Source organism: Oryctolagus cuniculus, chromosome 13, assembly GCF_964237555.1.
Source record: "Oryctolagus cuniculus chromosome 13, mOryCun1.1, whole genome shotgun sequence".
Taxonomy (NCBI): domain Eukaryota; kingdom Metazoa; phylum Chordata; class Mammalia; order Lagomorpha; family Leporidae; genus Oryctolagus; species Oryctolagus cuniculus.
Genome location: NC_091444.1, coordinates 51853014 through 51870602, shown reverse-complemented (window position 1 = coordinate 51870602; position 17589 = coordinate 51853014). Strand labels below are relative to the sequence as shown.

The 17589-nt window shown below is 44.3% G+C and overlaps 1 protein-coding gene across 11 annotated transcripts in view; it reads left to right on the top strand.

The window, feature by feature from the left end:
• SIPA1L2 (signal induced proliferation associated 1 like 2) overlaps positions 1 to 17589 on the top strand; it is a 232477-nt gene that overhangs the window by 204159 nt on the left and 10729 nt on the right. For 9 of the 11 annotated variants that reach the window (XM_070055527.1, XM_070055530.1, XM_051821459.2 and 6 more), the window contains one exon: positions 8271 to 8402. The exons of the other annotated variants lie outside the window; for them this stretch is intronic. In XM_070055527.1, coding sequence (XP_069911628.1) covers positions 8271 to 8402 — 132 coding nt within the window. The remainder of the gene's footprint in view (positions 1 to 8270; positions 8403 to 17589) is intronic. 11 annotated transcript variants of the gene reach the window in all.

The following is a 17589-nucleotide window of genomic DNA, read 5'->3' as shown; positions in this document are numbered from 1 at the left end:
CTTGCTAATGGCCTGGGAAAGCAGTGGAACATGGCCCAAGTGCTTGGGCCCCTGCACTCACACGGGAGACCAGGAAGAACCTCCGGGCTCCTGGCTTTGGATTGGCTCAGCTCCGGCCATTGTGGCCATCTGGGGAGTGAACTGACAGATGAAAGACTTTTCTCTCTCTCTCTTCCTCTCTCTGTCTGTAACTCTGCCTCTCAAATAAATAAATCTTACAAAAAATTAAAAATTAGATGACTTTCTTTTTTATATTTAATTATTTTCATCTACTTGAAAGGCAGAGCAATGAAAAGAGCAAAAAAGGGAGAGACAGCCGGCGCCGCGGCTCACTAGGCTAATCCTCCGCCTAGCGGCGCCGGCACACCGGGTTCTAGTCCTGGTTGGGGCGCCGGATTCTGTCCCGGTTGCCCCTCTTCCAGGCCAGCTCTCTGCTGTGGCCAGGGAGTGCAGTGGAGGATGACCCAGGTGCTTGGGCCCTGCACCCCATGGGAGACCAGGAAAAGCACCTGGCTCCTGGCTCCTGCCATCGGATCAGCGTGGTGCGCCGGCCGCGGCGGCCATTGGAGGGTGAACCAACGGCAAAGGAAGACCTTTCTCTCTGCTTTCTCTCTGTCTCTCTCTCTCACTGTCCACTCTGCCTGTAAAAAAAAAAAAAAAAAAAAAAAAAAAAAAAGGGAGAGACAGAGAAAGAGCTCTTCCATCTGCTCATTTACTCCCTGGAAAAGCTGCAATTGCCAGGGCTGGACCAGGCCAAAGCCAGGAGCATGTGGATGGCAGAGGCCCAAACACTTAGGTCATCACTGCTGCCTCCCAGGGTGCATTAGCAGGAAGCTGCATGAGAAGCAGAGTAGCCAGGACTTGACCCGCCACTGTGATGAGGATGTGGGCATCTCGAGAGGCAGCTTAACCTGCTGTGTCACAACAACCACTGCCCCCCCACCACACACACTCCGACTTTGCTTTTTTTTAGAGCAGTTTTAGGCTCACAGCAAAACTGAATAGAAAATGGAGCAATTTTCCAGAAACCTTCTCTCCCTCCCACACACGTACACAGACTCCTCCACTGTGAACTTCCTGAACCAGAGGGGTACATTTGGTAAACCAGTGAACCCACATTGACACAATATTATCTCTCACTCATGGTTTATTCTTGTGGGACACTTTGTAGAGTTTGGAGAAGGGTATGACCGTTCTGCCAGTGTAGAATCATAGAGTGGTTTCATCACCTTCCACATCCTCTGTGTTCCACCTATGTATCCCTCCTTGCCCCTTAATCCTTTATCTTTGTAATGGGTTTTCCTTTCCCAGAATGTCATACAATACCATATGGAACCTTTGCAGATTGGCCCTTGCACTTAGTAGTAACCATTTAAGATTCTTCCATGGCTTTTCATGGCTCCACCCCTCATTTTCTTTTAGCACTGAATATTCCATGGTCTTTCAAAAAATATTTATTTTTTTATTTGAAAGAGTTATAGAGAGGGCAAGACAAGGAGAGATCTTCCATCCACTGGTTCATTCCCCAGATGGTTGCAATGGTCAGGGCTGGGCCAGGGAGGAGCCAGGAGCTTCTTCCCATATAGGTGGCATGGGCCCAAATACTTGGGCCATCTTCTGCTATTTTTCCCCGGCCATTAGCAGGGAGCTTGGTCAGAAATGGAGCAGCTGGGACACAGACTGGTGTCCAAATTAGATGCCAGTGGTGCAGGCAGTGGTTTTACCCACTACACCACAATGCCGGCCCCAGACATGGTCTTGAACTACTACAGTTTATCTACCTGTGCATGTACTAAAAGACTCTCCATATTTAATATGTCCAAAATATAAAGGCACAGTTAGGAAACAAGCAAGATGGACTGCTTATTCGTGGTCCTGGTTAAACATTGCCTTACTTGATTTCTCTCAGAGAAGCATGAAGAATTTCCTGTGTTGCCATTGCTGTTTGCTGTTCTCTAGTGAATCCTTCTTATTTGGCCCTGTGTCTCCTCTAAACTATTTAGAAAAAGTTCCTCTAGGGTTAATGAGTAAACCGACAAGAGGTAAATAAGGGAACTCCAAGTAATTTGTGTTGATTTCTGTTCTTTCTCAATACTTCTAGTTCCTTGTCCCTTGGCCACAGAGAATTTAATCTTCCAGGATTTTCTTGTTTGGGAGACTCTAGTTCCTGGGTCCTCTGACTACCGCAGTCATTTCTCTGATTACTGCTCCTCTATCTGTGGCAGATTTCAGTCACCCTTCACTTGCTGTGCTTTCTACCCATTCCACAGACCGCTTCTGAGAAGATAATAGTCTCTGAGAGTAGTTCAACAGTGTAAAACTGGAGCAATCCAAAAAGGTGAAATATAAAAGCTAATGCCAAAGATCTCTCAGGTGGAGAAATAAGGACTATTTAAGGTCTCCCAGTAGCCTCTCTTGTTTCTCAGAGAGATATAAGCATAACTTCACATTAATTCTTGTATTGGAGATTGGTTCTGTGTAATCATCTAACACTGGGTGGTTTAAAATAACTGCGTAGATAGAGTAAGGGGAAAAACCCAGAAGGCACACAGGTTCTTCTCTTAGGATGGAAAGCCAGAACATTCCTGGGGCGCTCAGGATCTCCTGAGGGGCCCGTCCAGCCGCAGAGACTCCTGCAGGTCTCATTCAGAATCGGAAGTCAGGCAGCCGGGGAAAGGACCGACAACCTTTCTTCAAATGAGCACCTGAGGCTGATCTCTGCACCTTTTCTTCATACACTGTTACAGTCCCAGGCTTCTCTCTCAGATATTTTGAACTTTCAAATGTTCCAGATTTGAACCGGCCTCAGAATCTTCTCTCGAGACCAAGATCTTAATCCCACCCTGTGGGACAGATACTTAACAAACTTGTCTAGAATATGATTCATGTCATGATTCATACCTATTTCCTGTGAAGTCACTGCATTGTGTTCTGTCTTTACGTCCTCCACTTGGAGGTGTGCAAATATCACCTAATCCAGCAACTGAAAACCCTTCTGAAATGTTTCTGCATTGCTTTTGTTTTCCTTACTGGCAAATTGTACAAGTAAATGTCTTTAATGGTCCAAGTGGGGGAAAAAATTGGGAGTGTTTATTTGAGCAGTCTTCACAGGCCAGGTAACTGGCAACATTGAAAAAACAATCATAGTTACCTTTAGTTACCTTTTCCTCATCAAATGGGACGCCTGGATTAATTGATTCAGTGCAACCTCTACCATTGTCAGGTGCACAAAAAATGAAAGAGAATTCCTGGTTTTGTTTTTGTGGAATGGAAATCAGAACTCTCAAAGGAATGCTGAAGTCTTTCTATGAGGATACAATGAGAGCTAAATTTCAAAAACAAAAACAGTTTACTTGTTTATTTGTATGTTTTTAAATCCTAGAGTTCTGACCGAGGCACCTGACAAAGTATGCCACTCAATCTTTGAAAGTGAAAAGTTTTAGAATTAATAAAAGAAGTTAGTAGTGTAGTTATAATTTAGTACTACATAAGTTGCTACAGCCTACAGGTGTGGGCTTGGCCATTTTGTGTCACAGGTGTCAAAGGGCTAACAACCAACAGCAGAACAGTCCTGGCCTAGGTTGGCATGGAAGACGGCATCCACGAGTCTCCAGAGGCAGAGCTGTGACTGTTGATTAGAGCGCTTCTTTCTCCTTCTTCAGATGTCCTCAGTCTCTCCTGCAATAAACATCCAGACAGTAATTGTGCACTCTCTGATCTGACCCCAGGGATGGTTAAAAGGAAGGTCCCTTGGCATTTATAATCACAGTTATGAAGTCAGACTCAATAAAGATGGTTACTGTGATCGCAGGTTTGAGGAAAGCACACAGGAAGCCACAGATCAATGTCCAGGCTGCTCAGGTAGCTGTGCCTGAACGTCAGCCACCTTTCCAAATCCGCAAGTCTCTTAATAGACCTCGGGTAGGTTTATGTGCCACATAAGCAATAGGGATTGTGAGCAGAGAATGGTACCCTCCTCCACAGATAGCTGTAACACTATAGAAGATACTTCAAAACATTAGTGAAAATAGAATTAAATCATATGTTTATTTTTGTAGAAAAATATTTTTCAACTCATGGAAAGATTTTTCGTAAAAGGCAGTTTCCATGAGCTTTTCAAAGACCTTCTATATGTCCACTTTGTGCCAGAGAAATGCTTTTCAATGATGTCCTCCCTCCCCATCTGATTTTTTAAACTCACTCTCAAAGCTCGCAGAAAGTACTACAGATATAATGTCCATTATTAGTAGTCTCTTGTACTCACTGAATGCCCCACTGTATTTGATATAGATGTGTGACAGCAAGTGCAACACTGGTTCATACTTGTAGTTGGACAACATCTGTGTGCATTGCAAAGCACAGGCAATTGATCATTATTGCCTTGTCCAGGTTTGCATTGCACTCAGCATATCCAGGCCCCTCTCAGATCCTCACCAGTTCTATCCGTCTGCTAGTTGACTAGGCTTTTAGGAGGCAGAGCCTGTCTCTGGACTGGTTACTCTTCTCTTAGGTTCTGCTGAGGCACCTGAATGGAATGATTGTGTAGTGAATGCCATCCAGGTGATGCTAGTCGCGATACCTCACAGCAGTTAAAAGTATTGGAAAGAATGTTTGCACGTTTGGAGTCTCAGATAAACAAGCAAAGAAACACGGTCATTTTCATTCTAAAATATGATTTACCAACCAAAGGAAAAGAAAATTCCGTGCTTCTCCTTTTGATTATTCCGGGAGGACTCTAGGCTGCCGTTGACACAAAGCTTGCTCTGCTTGCTGAGAGGCAATGGATTCAGATCGAAATCCGCACATTTTCAGAATGCTTTTTCTAGAAATGTGTTCTTCATCAAGAGGCTCCTTCGAGTTGTTTGAGTCTCCACTGACTGTTACCTCCTTGGCCTTTCCCAGACATGCCTTGTAGTCACATCCCATTTTATTTTCTGCAAAAGGTTTACCACTACCAGCAATTTCTTTGTTTCTTTCCCTCTCAGCATGTAATGTAATACTCCTGAGAGCTGAGCCCTGTTTTATCCACATTGTACCCCGCACGTGACGGAATAGTCACTTATTAAATACATCATGGGGCAGTGTGTTTAGCCTAAAGGGTAAGACACTAGTTATAATGTCTGTGTGTCATATCAGAGTACTTGGGTTCGATACCTGGCTCTAGCTCGCGACACGGTCTTCCTGCTTGTGCAGACGCTCCATTGGGAGGCAGCAGTGATGGCTCAAGTAATTGGGTTCCTGCCAACCACATAGCAGACCTGCTTTGGGTTCCTGACTCCCAGCTTTGACCTGGCCCAGTCCCAGCTGTCGCAGGCATTTGGTGAATGAACCGCTGGATTTGAGAGTTCTCTCTGCCTCTCAAATAAATTGTTATAAAAAACTAAAATCAGTACATCATGGATAGCTCAGTAGTAGAGCCCCCAATAAACTCTAGAGAAAAGAAGATTTCTAATCTATAAGTCTTCTATCTCAGTTCAGTTTCAAATAGACCAAAGTCTCATCACAGTTTGGGGGGGGGGGGGCTCCTATTTTATGATAGATCACAAACTATATTCCCTCCTTTTGCTTCCTGGTTCTCTATAAAAATTGGAGGTAAAGGGGAGCTCTGTGCTTGCCTCTGGCAATGATATATGTATCCTGAGGTCTTGTGAGATCCCGAAGTCTCTGGTGCCATTTAGTATATGGGCTGTGTGTGTGCTATGTATTGTGTCCAGGGTCTGGCTGCAGCTGCTTGGACAGCAGGGCCCACTCATGCATGTACTCCACATCAGCTTCTAGCTACCAGGATTCAAACATGTGCCTTGTACAATTACAAGTGGCCACACATCATGGAACTTCAAGGGTACTTAGGAATGGTCAAAGTTTTCATTATTTAGCCTAAAACTCTTGAGAGACTACTCCTCTAGGTGTTTGGGGTAACAGCTGCAGGAGGACATGGGCCTCCCACCATCTTCTCAATCAGTGGTGTCTACTTTCCCCTCCGTTCTCATTGCATTTTGCCTCTTTTGTCCTTTTACCATGTTTTCTCTCCAGCTGGCTCTTGTTAGTGCCAGTAAGGACATTGTGGTCTAGCGGTGTTAGGGAAGAGAGTAGAGAGCATACAGCATGGGTGTTAGGTTTGAATCTAGCCTTTAAGAATCCCAGAAGCTGGAATGAAGGATTACTTCTTTATGAACACCACGAAGATCCATGAGTTGGCATTTCTTAGTGAAACATGATGGGCAGAATGTACTTTCTGTGGGAATATTCCATCCCATGCCCAGTTTCCTTTCCAGTGAAGGAGGGAGACTGGAAGGCTCCTGTGAGCCACCTCCAGCCAGCCTGTTCTCTGCACCTGTCATGCAACTGTGACGCCGTCACTCCTGTTCCTGGGAGCTTGGCCACATGGAAATCAGTGGTGGTTGTCTGGTTAATAGAATTGCCTTACACTCTGTACATTAAGCTTATTTTGAGTAAAGGACCAGAGTGCTTGAGAAACAACAGGAAGTGATGTGCAAGCGAATGAAGATCCCGGGCTTGCTTATGTTTCTGCGTCACCCTTTATCTTTAAACTTGAGGTTCACGAAGGTAGCTGAGAGCCAGTTCAGCCAGCCTCTGGAGAGGGACTATTTCCACGCCCTCCTCCTTCCCCAGGAAGACCCTCAGTAGAGGAGGGCAACAGTGAGCCCTGAGTGTTCCCCTCCCACTCCCTCACTGCTGCTTCCTTCCCTCTGCTCCTGGCTCACCACATGGCAAGAACCAAGGACATCACACGTGGAACAAGCAGAGGCATCAGGGAGTGTTCTTATTTCAGAGAAGAGCATGTGGAGAGAGCGGGAAGGTGGGATGATGCTGACCAAGTGTCCTTTACTGAGCTCCTTGGAAGGTGGGGGCTGGGATCAAATCAGTTGATTATTTCAACATGATAGCATTGAAAATAGCATGGTTTGATTGGTTGAGCTGCAGCTCTTGGAGGTTTCCTGAGAGCTGTATTCGTCAAAGGCGTGAAAGCTGTTGATGTCCTCAGGGCCAAGTTTACCAATGCATCTCTCTTAGTCCAGACACGAGAATTTCACCCAGAAGGAGAAGGGAACAGAAATTACAGGTGCATTCAGTTAATTATGGCCCTTACTTAACTCCATTGCAGGCTCCGCTTGCATTAGCTGGTCATTAGCTTGATTGGCCTAATTAGTCAGATGCATTCACAAGCAGCTGCATGCAGGGTTCTGAGCAGGTTCAGAAAGGGCATGTTGCAAAGAGTCCAGTGCATGCCTTTGCAGAATTTGCCCTCAGATGCATATTGGGTTCTTAACAACTAGTATTATTAATTATGTAAACACTTAACGTACCATGATGAGAGTTTACAGTCAAAGGAAAACTGTCACACATTCATTACAGGGTGAGGGTTTTGTGGGTAGCCAGTGAGTGATGCAACCATTTAAAGGTAAAAGAACAGTGCAACTACTCTTTTTGTGCACAGTCTATGAAATAATGTCCTCTCTTTTTTTGTCTTTTAACAAAAAGCTTTAATAATTTTTGTAATAAATTGATACTTAAGGCATCTGAAATTTGCATGCTCAGCTTAGATAGCCTTGTTCTTCCATAAGCCTTTGAATTCATCTGGAAAGAGAGTGCTACTCACCTTTTTTTGCAGCAGTGAAAAGCCTGCAGCACTTTACAGACGGGGAAAGTCACCCCTGAAGAAAACAGGCATTCATCCTGCAGGTGGCCAGGCGCAGGTGGATGTGCTGGAGGCGAGCTCTGAAGTTACGGTGCTCTCCAAAGGCCCCGTCCTGATCCCCTGCCACCCTGGCCGCACGCCTGCTTGCCCTGTAATCAGCCTCGGGCTGGCTGCTTTTGACAAACCTCCGTTTTCCCCCACTCTATGCCTCTGGGGTCACTGCAGCTTGATGCGTCTCTTATTCATTGGGAACAGGATATGTTCTACAAAAAGTTGTTTAGGACGGGAATGGCAGTACCTGCACGCCGACTGCCCAGCTGGCTCTGAGTTAGTTTTGGAAGCACCCATGCTGTGACTGACTGACTGAGAGGACTCCTGGGTGTGGATGGGGGTTCCTGGGCTGTGACCCACTGGCTGACTCTAGACGGAGATGGCCGTGTCCATGCTGTGACTGACTGACTGTAGGTGAAGATGGTGGTGCCCATGTTATGAATGACTGTGCTTGGGGTTGGGGGTGCCTGTGCTGTGAGTAACTCTGGGGAGGGCATGGCCGTGCCAAGGCCAGCAGTGCCCATGCTGTGACTAATGTTCTGGTTTTGTTTGTGTTTAGATGAGTTCTGGTTCTCCGATGGGTCCTTATCAGATAAGTCCAAGTGCGCAGATCCTGGCCTGATGCCTCTCCCGGACACGGCCACGGGGTTAGATTGGTCCCACCTCGTGGATGCTGCGCGGGCATTTGAAGGTAAAAACTCTACTGCCACCAGGCCTTGCCACCTGTCCTGGGGAGCACTTATCCTGTGGGCCTCTGTAGCAACTTCCTGGAACTTGTCTGTGTCCCTGATCATCTAGTTAAAGTTATGGGTGCTTTGCCTGTATTTAAGGATGAAAGCAAGCAGGGGAAGGCCAGGCTGTGACTAAGGAAGTTTCCTTAGCATTGGAAGATGCTTGCATTGCTTGCATCCTCAGGACCTTGCATGTGATACGGTGTAAACCAGAGGCCCCGGGATCATTCCTTCTGTGAATTTTTGCCATGTGCCGCTGTACTCTTTCCGTGTGTTTAATAGAATGAAGCATACGGATGACAGACTCTGCTCCTGGAGCCCCGGCAGCTAGAACTGACAGAGGAGACGGGGCCTTTAAGTAGGGTCAGTTCTGTCCCACTCCCTTTGTGAGCCTCTCCTGGCACCCCTGAGTCCCAGCAGTCTGGTGTGCAGCACCTCAGACCCGAGAGACTCCACCCCTCTCTCCCACTCCTCCCCCTGCCCCCTTTTCAGCCTCTGGTAGCTCAGCCTCCTCACCCATGATATCAAGCCTCAGAGACTGAAATCGGATTCTGCGCCATAGAGAGCAGGTGTCCTGGACGCCAGGCTGCACAAGGTTGAGGGCTGTTGCTCTGTGCACCCCTGGTCTCTGACAAGCTCAACCCCATAGAGAAGCCTCACCAGTGGCTTTGCCTGTGGTCCGGAGCACCCAGGGATGCACCTGAAATCCATTCTTCACGTCGATTCAGGCACAGGGAAGTTAGTAAGAGGAAACATAATTGTGTTCTCACTGCTCCCTTGACGAGAGTAAGAATTCTTTGGGGCTCTCTGCTTTATAAACCACTCACTCCTGATGGAAACTTCAGAAAGCACCACCTGCTGTATGGTGAGGCTCGTGGCATATTGTGAAGGCCTGGGGGCGTGGTGCAGGGCTTCCCGAGCCTCCGGCTCCAGAGAGCAGGAACGCCATCTTTACCTCTGTCTAAAGCAGTACAGCTGGCAGGTAACAGCATTTTTTCTGGTAGGTTCCTTACCCTGACTAGATCTCACTGGCCCTAGGAGAATATACCAGTCCTCCCTTATCCTCAGGGGGATGTGTTCCAAGTCCTGTAGTGGGTACCTGAAACCACAGCTAGTACCAACCGCTAGCCTTAGTGGTTTTTCCCTATACTTAAAGGTCTATGGTAAGGTTTAACTTATAAAGTAGACACTAAAGGAAATTAGCAACAAAAACTAATAAAATAGAACACTTATAACAACATACTCTAATGAAGTTGCCAGCATTACTGCTCTTGTGCTTTGGGACTCTTATTAAGCAGAATAAGGGTTATTTAAATACAAGCACTGTGCGTGACGATCAATCTAATAACCAGGATGGCTAGTAGGTGACTTAAAGGGTGGATAGCCTATACAGTGTAGACACACCAGACAAATACACAATCAAATACAGAATCAGACAGAGCAAGGTGGCACAAGATTTCATTATTCAGAGTGGCATGCAATTTAAAACTTTTGAATCATTTATTTCTGGAATTTTCCATTTCATAGTAACTAAAAGGGCAGCAAGTGAAATCACAGTCAAAGGGGGACTAATGTATATGAGCAGCTCTGCTGTCCTCTGTGTTTCCTCACTGCATAAATATCGGTGTAGTACTTGCCACGATGAATTCTGCTTTATTTACTCTCTGTCTGTTCTTATTAGATGGTGAGTTTCTCAAGGGAAAGCTGCTTATTTTATTTATATTAGATTTATTTATCAAACACATAGCAAGCTTACCAAATGAGAAGAGCTAGCACAGAAGAGTGGGTGGGTATTAAATACTCGTAAGCCTACAGCTGTCCCAACTCAGTATATTTTTTTCACTGCTGAGGGCCTTTGCATGTTGTATTCATTTTTTGAGAGTTGACACAGTATTTGTCACCTCATCTCTGTATCCACCGTCATTTGTATCTTTGCTTGGATCCCCACTGCCCCCCTTCAAATTATCCTTCAGAATAAAATCATTGCTGTGAAATTGATCTTTTCTGAGAAGCAGAGAAAGCAAAGTGGTCCAGTGGCTGCAGTGAGGGACAGAATTGCTAATCCAGGTATCTGGGTCATAATCACAGCTCTTCTGCTGGGCTGTGAGCTCCTGGACAGGTCGTTTAATTACCATGATGTGTTCCCTGCCCACTCACACTGTAAGTACTTCACAAATTTTAACTCAGTGAATATTCAGTAGGGATCCTCTGTGGCACCTGCTTAAGTATTTTGATCTTCAGTAGATTCTATAAAATGATGGCCTTTCCCCAAAGAACATATAAGGCATCTTATGGTCCTACATCTCTAATTTATGGTTCTGTTCATAAGAAAACATCTCAATTCTAAAGTAAGAATATAGGTTGTGGTGGGCACACGGACACAAAAGAGAAACAAACATAACTTGAGGACTTGAACTGACAGATACATTAATACCTAAATGAAGCAGAAATAATAGGGGATTCTATCTGCCAGGTTAGACTTTGATTACATGATCTTTAATATTTATTAAAAAAGATGGGACGAGTTAATGCCATGTTTAAAAATTTCAGTACATTTCAATGCTACTTTATAGGGTAGCATCCCATCTGAGCCAGTAGTTTATGAAAATTCAGTTGAGAATTTGTAGCTCCAGCCTTTTGGCTAGTCAGATTCTCTTACATCAGTATCACCTCGGTCACATCCTGCTGGTCTCTTTGACATGGATTGAACTGGGGAGATAGGAGAAATGTCTTTACCAAGATGACTCTGCTCATGACTTTATTTCCTTGTGCCAGTTCTCAAAATAATTTCTGAGCGAGAATAAACATTATGAAGAAAAGATGGTCCAAAAAATGCCCATGTACTCATTTATTTGATGATTACAAACTAATAAAAATTCAAAATGTCTTACTGAGGTCCAACTTTTCTGGAGTAATCCTGTGCCTATATTTTTACATCAGTAATCAGAACATCTAAAAACAGGCTTATAATAATGGAATCTATCTGCCTGTTGGATTGAGATTCCACAATCTTTATAATATCCAAAGTGTGATCCATCGCTGGCAGACTGGTCTCGCCCCCATTAGATCAGCTTCATTTATATTACATGTTCTTGTATATGTTATGTTCACCTCTTTTTTTTTAAGATTTTTATTTATTTGAGAGAGTTATAGACAGTGAGAGAGAGAGACAGAAAGTTCTTCCATCTGCTGGTTCACTCCCCAAGTAGCTGCAACAGTTGAAGCTGTGCTAATCCGAAGCCAGGAGCCAGGAGCTTCTTCTGAGTCTCCCACATGGTTGCAGGGGCCCAAGCATGTGGGCCATCTTCTACTGCTTTCCCATGCCGCAGCAGAGAGCTGCATTGGAAGAGGAGCAGCCGGGATTAGAACTGGCGCCCATATAGGATGCCCATGCTGCAGGCGAAGGCTTAACCTACTGAGCCAGAGCGCTGGCTCCTCACCTCTTTTTAAGAGCTAAAATTGCCAATGGGCATAGATGTTTTAAGAATTTAGATTTTACTGAACCATTTAGTAATGGGGCAGAGGTACCGCATTAATCTGCATGATCATCATTGCCTAAAACTGTTTAACTCTTAGCACAAAGAATGTAATATAGAACGAGAAGCCACCAGGCATCCTGTGACAGTTTTCAGTTGGTTCTCTCCAAAGAAGAGGCGTCTTTCCAGACCACATTGCTGACCACAAGGCAATGAAAATAAAATGCAGTAAGAAAAATAGAAGCAAAATACAAACCGAAAGCTCTAACCAGTTGGAAAATTGTTAATGTTACTCCAATAATTGTGCTAGGAAGAACTAAGAAATATAACGCAAACTTTTTTTTGCTGAACGATAAGAAGCTACCTAGTAAATCTTTGGACTATACCCAGAATGAGAGTAATTCTTAAAAAAAATTCAGAAACATTTATTTAAATGGAAAAAAAAAGTGATCATTAACTGCTTCCACAAAAACTATGAAAGAAAAGCACAAAAAGAAATGAAATACGTTTTTAAAATCAAATGGCAAATGGAATTTAAGTGCAATGTATAAATAAAATCCATAGTCAGATTTTCAATGTTGATAAACCATTAGCATATTTGGTTCAAAAAATGTTGAGTACAAATGAGCAAAAAATACAAGAAAAGTGAGTGAATAAACTACTTATGTATGTCACTGCTGTGATGAAAGAGAGAGAAAGTCAGTGGGAACTGGCTGAACTGTGTGTGCTCCCTGCAGAGAGCACGAGGCTCTTCCCCTCAGTCCCACAATTGCAGAGCTATATGGCCTCCCAGAATGGGAAGCCTCTGCTGGCCTGTGTTATGGAAGACTCATACTCATCTGGGGTCTTCCAGTTTGCTCCAGAATTCAGACCTTATGGGCCTGAGCCACAAAATCTGTAATCAATACAAGACTTTGCCCGTACTCGAGAACTTGGTTTCCCATTAAATTCAGTGTACTAATGTGCAATACTTGGGAATTAGCTGTCGAGCTGTAGGGGATGAAGGGAACCTGTCAAAAGGCAGTCCGGAGTTGCAGACTCAGAACATGTCCTAAACTCACTGCAGCGTGTGGGTTCCGCACATGCTGGCTGACTCCAGTTCTGGGGCTCATAATTGCCATAGAAGTTGCCTTTGTGCCCTTATCCCAAGGTTGTAAGACGAGGTACTTGAACACTTAATGTACAGCACTCCCAGTCAGGCTGCTTGGCTGGTCCCTTCTGCCTCAATACTAGTGTTCAACCCACCTCGACCCACAGCCCCAATAGAGCTTTGTCCTCAACATTTTCTCATCCCATGTTCTCTGGGTAATATTAAGAGAGAGAAAAAGATTTTTAATAATTTTAAAAATTTACTAAAGAATATCAAGCAGGGCCGGCGCCACGGCTCACTAGGCTAATCCTCTGCCTGCGGCGCCGGCACACCGGGTTCTAGTCCCTGGTGGGGCGCCGGTTCTGTCCCAGTTGCTCCTCTTCCAGGCCAGCTCTCTGCTGTGGCCCAGGAGTGCAGTGAAGGATGGCCCAAGTGCTTGGGCCGTGCACCCCGACATGGGAGACCAGGAGAAGCACCTGGCTCCTGGCTTCAGATCAGTGCGGTGCGCTGGCTGCAGCGCGCTGGCCGCAGTGGCCATTGGAGGGTAAACCAACGGCAAAGGAAGACCTTTCTCTCTGTCTCTCTCTCTCACTGTCCACTCTGCCTGTCAAAAAAAAAAAAAAAATATCAAGCAGAAGCTACATGGTTATAAACTCGATGAATAATGTAATTGGTTATTTCTTTCTTTTTAAAATTTTATTTATTTGAGAGGTAGAGTTACAGACAGTGAGAGGGAGAGACAGAGAGATCTTCCTTCCGTTGGTTCACTCCCCAAATGGCCACAACAGCTAGAGCTGGGCTGATCCAAACCCTGGAGCCAGGCACTTCTTCCTGGTCTCCCACATGGGTACAGGGGCCCAAGGTCTTGGGCCATCTTCCACTGCTTTCCCAGGCCATAGCATAGAGCTGGATTGGAAGTGGAGCAGCCGGGGCTGGAACCGGCACCCATATGGAATGCCAGCACTGCAGGCAGAGGATTAACCTACTGCGCCAAATGCCAGCCTCATAATTGGTTATTTCTTACAACAAAAGGTAAGAGAGGCAATATAAGAAATAGTTAGGGGCCAACGCTGTGATGTAGTGGGTTAAGCATCCACCTGTGGTGCTGGCATCCCATATGGGCACTGGTAAGAGTCTTGGCTGATCCACTCTGATCTAGCTCTCTGCTGATGGCCGGGGAAAGCAGTAGAAGATGGCCCAAGTGCTTGGGCTCCTGCACCCATGTAGGAGACCCAGAAGAAGCTCTTGGCTCCTGGCTTCTGATCAGCTCAGCTCCGGGTGTTGCAGCCATTTGGGGAATGAACCAACAAATGGAAGACCTCTCTCTCTGTCTCTCCCTCTCTTTGTCTGTAACTCTACCTCTCAGGTAAATAAATAAATCCTTAAAAAAAGTTTTTTTAATAGTTAAAGGCTTGGGGCTGGTGCCGTGGCATAGCTGGTAAAGCCACAGCCTGCAGTGCCGGCATCCCGTATAGGCACTGGTTTGAGTCCTGTTGTTCCACTTTGGATCCACCTCCCCTGCCAATATACTTGGGAAAGCAGTGGAAGGTGGCCCAAGTGCTTGGGCTTCTGCAACTCACGTGAGAGACCTGGAAGAAGTTCCTGGCTCTTAGCATCAGATCGGCCCAGCTCTGGCCATTGCAGCCATTTGGGGAATGAAACAGCAGATGGAAGATCTCTCTCTCTCTGTTTCTCTCTCTGTTTCTCTGCCTCTCCTTCTCTGTAACTCTGCCTTTCAAATAAATAAAATAAATCTTAAAAATAAATAGTTAAAGGCCAAAATGTGGAGGGATTGAAAAAGTCATCTAATAATATCCTCAAATCCTAGGTAGCTCCTGAATCTCATAAGTTTATAGTTGTTTTCAGAGTTTCAAAGAATAATGATGCCCTTGTATAGGTTTTTATTGAAATTCTGAAATAGCTTTTTAAAAACCAATTATTTTATTTTATTTGGGGGGGAGGGGTAGTCAGAGACAGATTTTCTATCTACTGGTTCACTCCCCAAACGCTTGGAACAACCAGGTCTGGGCCAATCCAAAGCTGGGAGCTCAAAATTCAATCCAGGTCTTCCACATAGGTGGCAGGGACTCAAGTACTTAAACCATCACCTGCTGCCTCCAGTGTGCGTTAGCAGGATGCTGGTAGCAGAAGTGGAGCTGGAACTCAAACCCAGGCCCTCTAATATAGGGTATAGGTGCCCCCAGCAGTGCCTTAACTATTGCACCAAATGCCTTACCGTAGCCTTCTTGTATAAAAGGATTATTTCCTGATAATCACAACACAACCCCACCTTTTAATATTGATGAGAGAAAGCTTAGATGAAATTCAGTAGTCAAATTTTTAAAAGTATTCATTGTTACTAACAAGAATTTAGTTGGTTTAATATAGGAAAAATCTTACAGTAAGTTACAGTATATGAAGTAATTAGAAGGTATCAATACCCCTCACCCCCTGTAAATGTGTATATAATAGAATCAGGACCTATTTGGAGATACCTCCAAAGCCTAACAAAGCATATCTCCTTTATGGAAAACAGTTACATGGTACATAATGGGAAAATGTTTTCTAAAAGCAGATCTAGTCCAGAACCTAAAGAAGGACACCCTCTGGGACCATGTCCTTTACTTTGTCCTGGGATCCTTGACATTGAAACAAGTCATGCAAAGAGAAAGAAAATAAATATTGAAAATTAAAAAGGTTATGGATATATTTCTGTTTCTAGAACATATGAAAGATCACAAAGAAATTATTAGAGATTATAAAATAAAATAACCAAAACTGTGTAATTTCAGAGTATTACATTTTCCAGCTCCTTCTTTATAGGAGACCACTTCCAACATTTATGGCTAAAAACAATGGTTTGTTGCCGGTGCCGTGGCTCACTAGGCTAATCCTCCGCCTTGCGGCGCCGACACACCGGGTTGTAGTCCCGGTCGGGGCGCCGGATTCTGTCCCGGTTGCCCCTCTTCCAGGCCGGCTCTCTGCTGTGGCCAGGGAGTGCAGTGGAGAATGGCCCAAGTCCTTGGGCCCTGCACCCCATGGGAGACCAGGAGAAGCACCTGGCTCCTGGTTTCGGATCAGCGCGGTGCGCCAGCCACAGCACACGGGCCGCCGCGGCCATTGGAGGGTGAACCAACGGCAAAGGAAGACTTTTCTCTCTGTTTCTCTCACTGTCCACTCTGCCTGTCCAAACAAACAAACAAACAAACAGACAAAACAAAACAAAACAAAAAAACAATGGTTTGTTATTTCTTCCGATTTCATGGGTTGTTTAGATTCGGCAGGGTGGGTCTTCTATTTTACATGGTATCATCTGGGGCCACTCATGAAGTTGGAGCTCATCAGAGACGGGCACGTGGAGAGAACCTCACTTCCGTGTCTGTACCTGCAAGGGCTGATCTCTGGGTACACTCCTGTCTCCAGAAGAATCATTTAATTTCTTCACATACTGTTTAGGGAATCAGAAGGGCAAACCCAAAGCTCTGTGATCTGAAGTTTGGTCTTAGAAGTCCCAGTACATTTTGCCAGTCACAAAGCCAACCAGATTCCAGAGGTAGGGAGATAGACTCTGCCTCTTCATGGGTGGGGTGGCCAGTCTACACAGTGAGGCCTGAGTTGGCAGCTTTGAGGGTTTTTGCTAATAGTCTGAAAGAGTGTTTTAGGCATATCAGCAAGGTAGGATTACATATTCTTTAGCAATTAAGCCATTCTTGGAATTACAATGAGAAATCCAAGTAACATTTCAATACTGAAAAATCTTAATATTAACAAGAATAGGAATGGATGGAAAGCTTTATAGTAAAAGAGACAATTCTTCCTGAATTAACTTGTACACTAGTGCAGTTTCAACTCAGATATTTAAAGTATATGCTAAGGAATTTAATTGAATCCATTTGGAAAATAGATGAAGAATGTTTAACAAAGACTATTATAAATCAATAATAATAATTAAAACAGCATAATAAATATTCAAAAATAGAAACAGACCCCTTTGAAGAAAAATTAAAACCCATACAGAAATCTGAATATATTTAAGAAGTTATGTAAGAGGAAAACAATTTATACACTCTGAATTTGGGAACAAGAAAAGTCAATTTTAGAAAAAGTAAAAGATTACCAATTTGGAAGCAAGATAATGCTTTCATTATTGAGTAATACAAGAATTTACAGAATGTAATAAGGCCAGATAAAATTATTTTAATATGTAGACCATTTATGAGTCTGAAAGAGAGCATTAAAATAAGAATTATTGGACTATGGGGAAAGATTTACAACAAATGTGGTAGATAAGACCAGGATACCTGAAGTAGATAAAGGGGTTTACCAGCAGAAAACCTAAACCAATAATAAACAAAAGACATAGAGCAGCAGTCCACAAAAGAAGCAGCACACAATAAATACGTGGAAACTGTTCAACCACACGTGTAAATTTAAACACTAATGAGCCACCAGCTCACACCTTTTGAATATGAAAAATGATGCAACAGCTCGGGGAAGCGATGAGGAATGCTCACAGCTGGTATCATTATAAAGATTACAAAGTGATCCATCTTTGTGTTCAGGCAGTGTGACAATATGTAG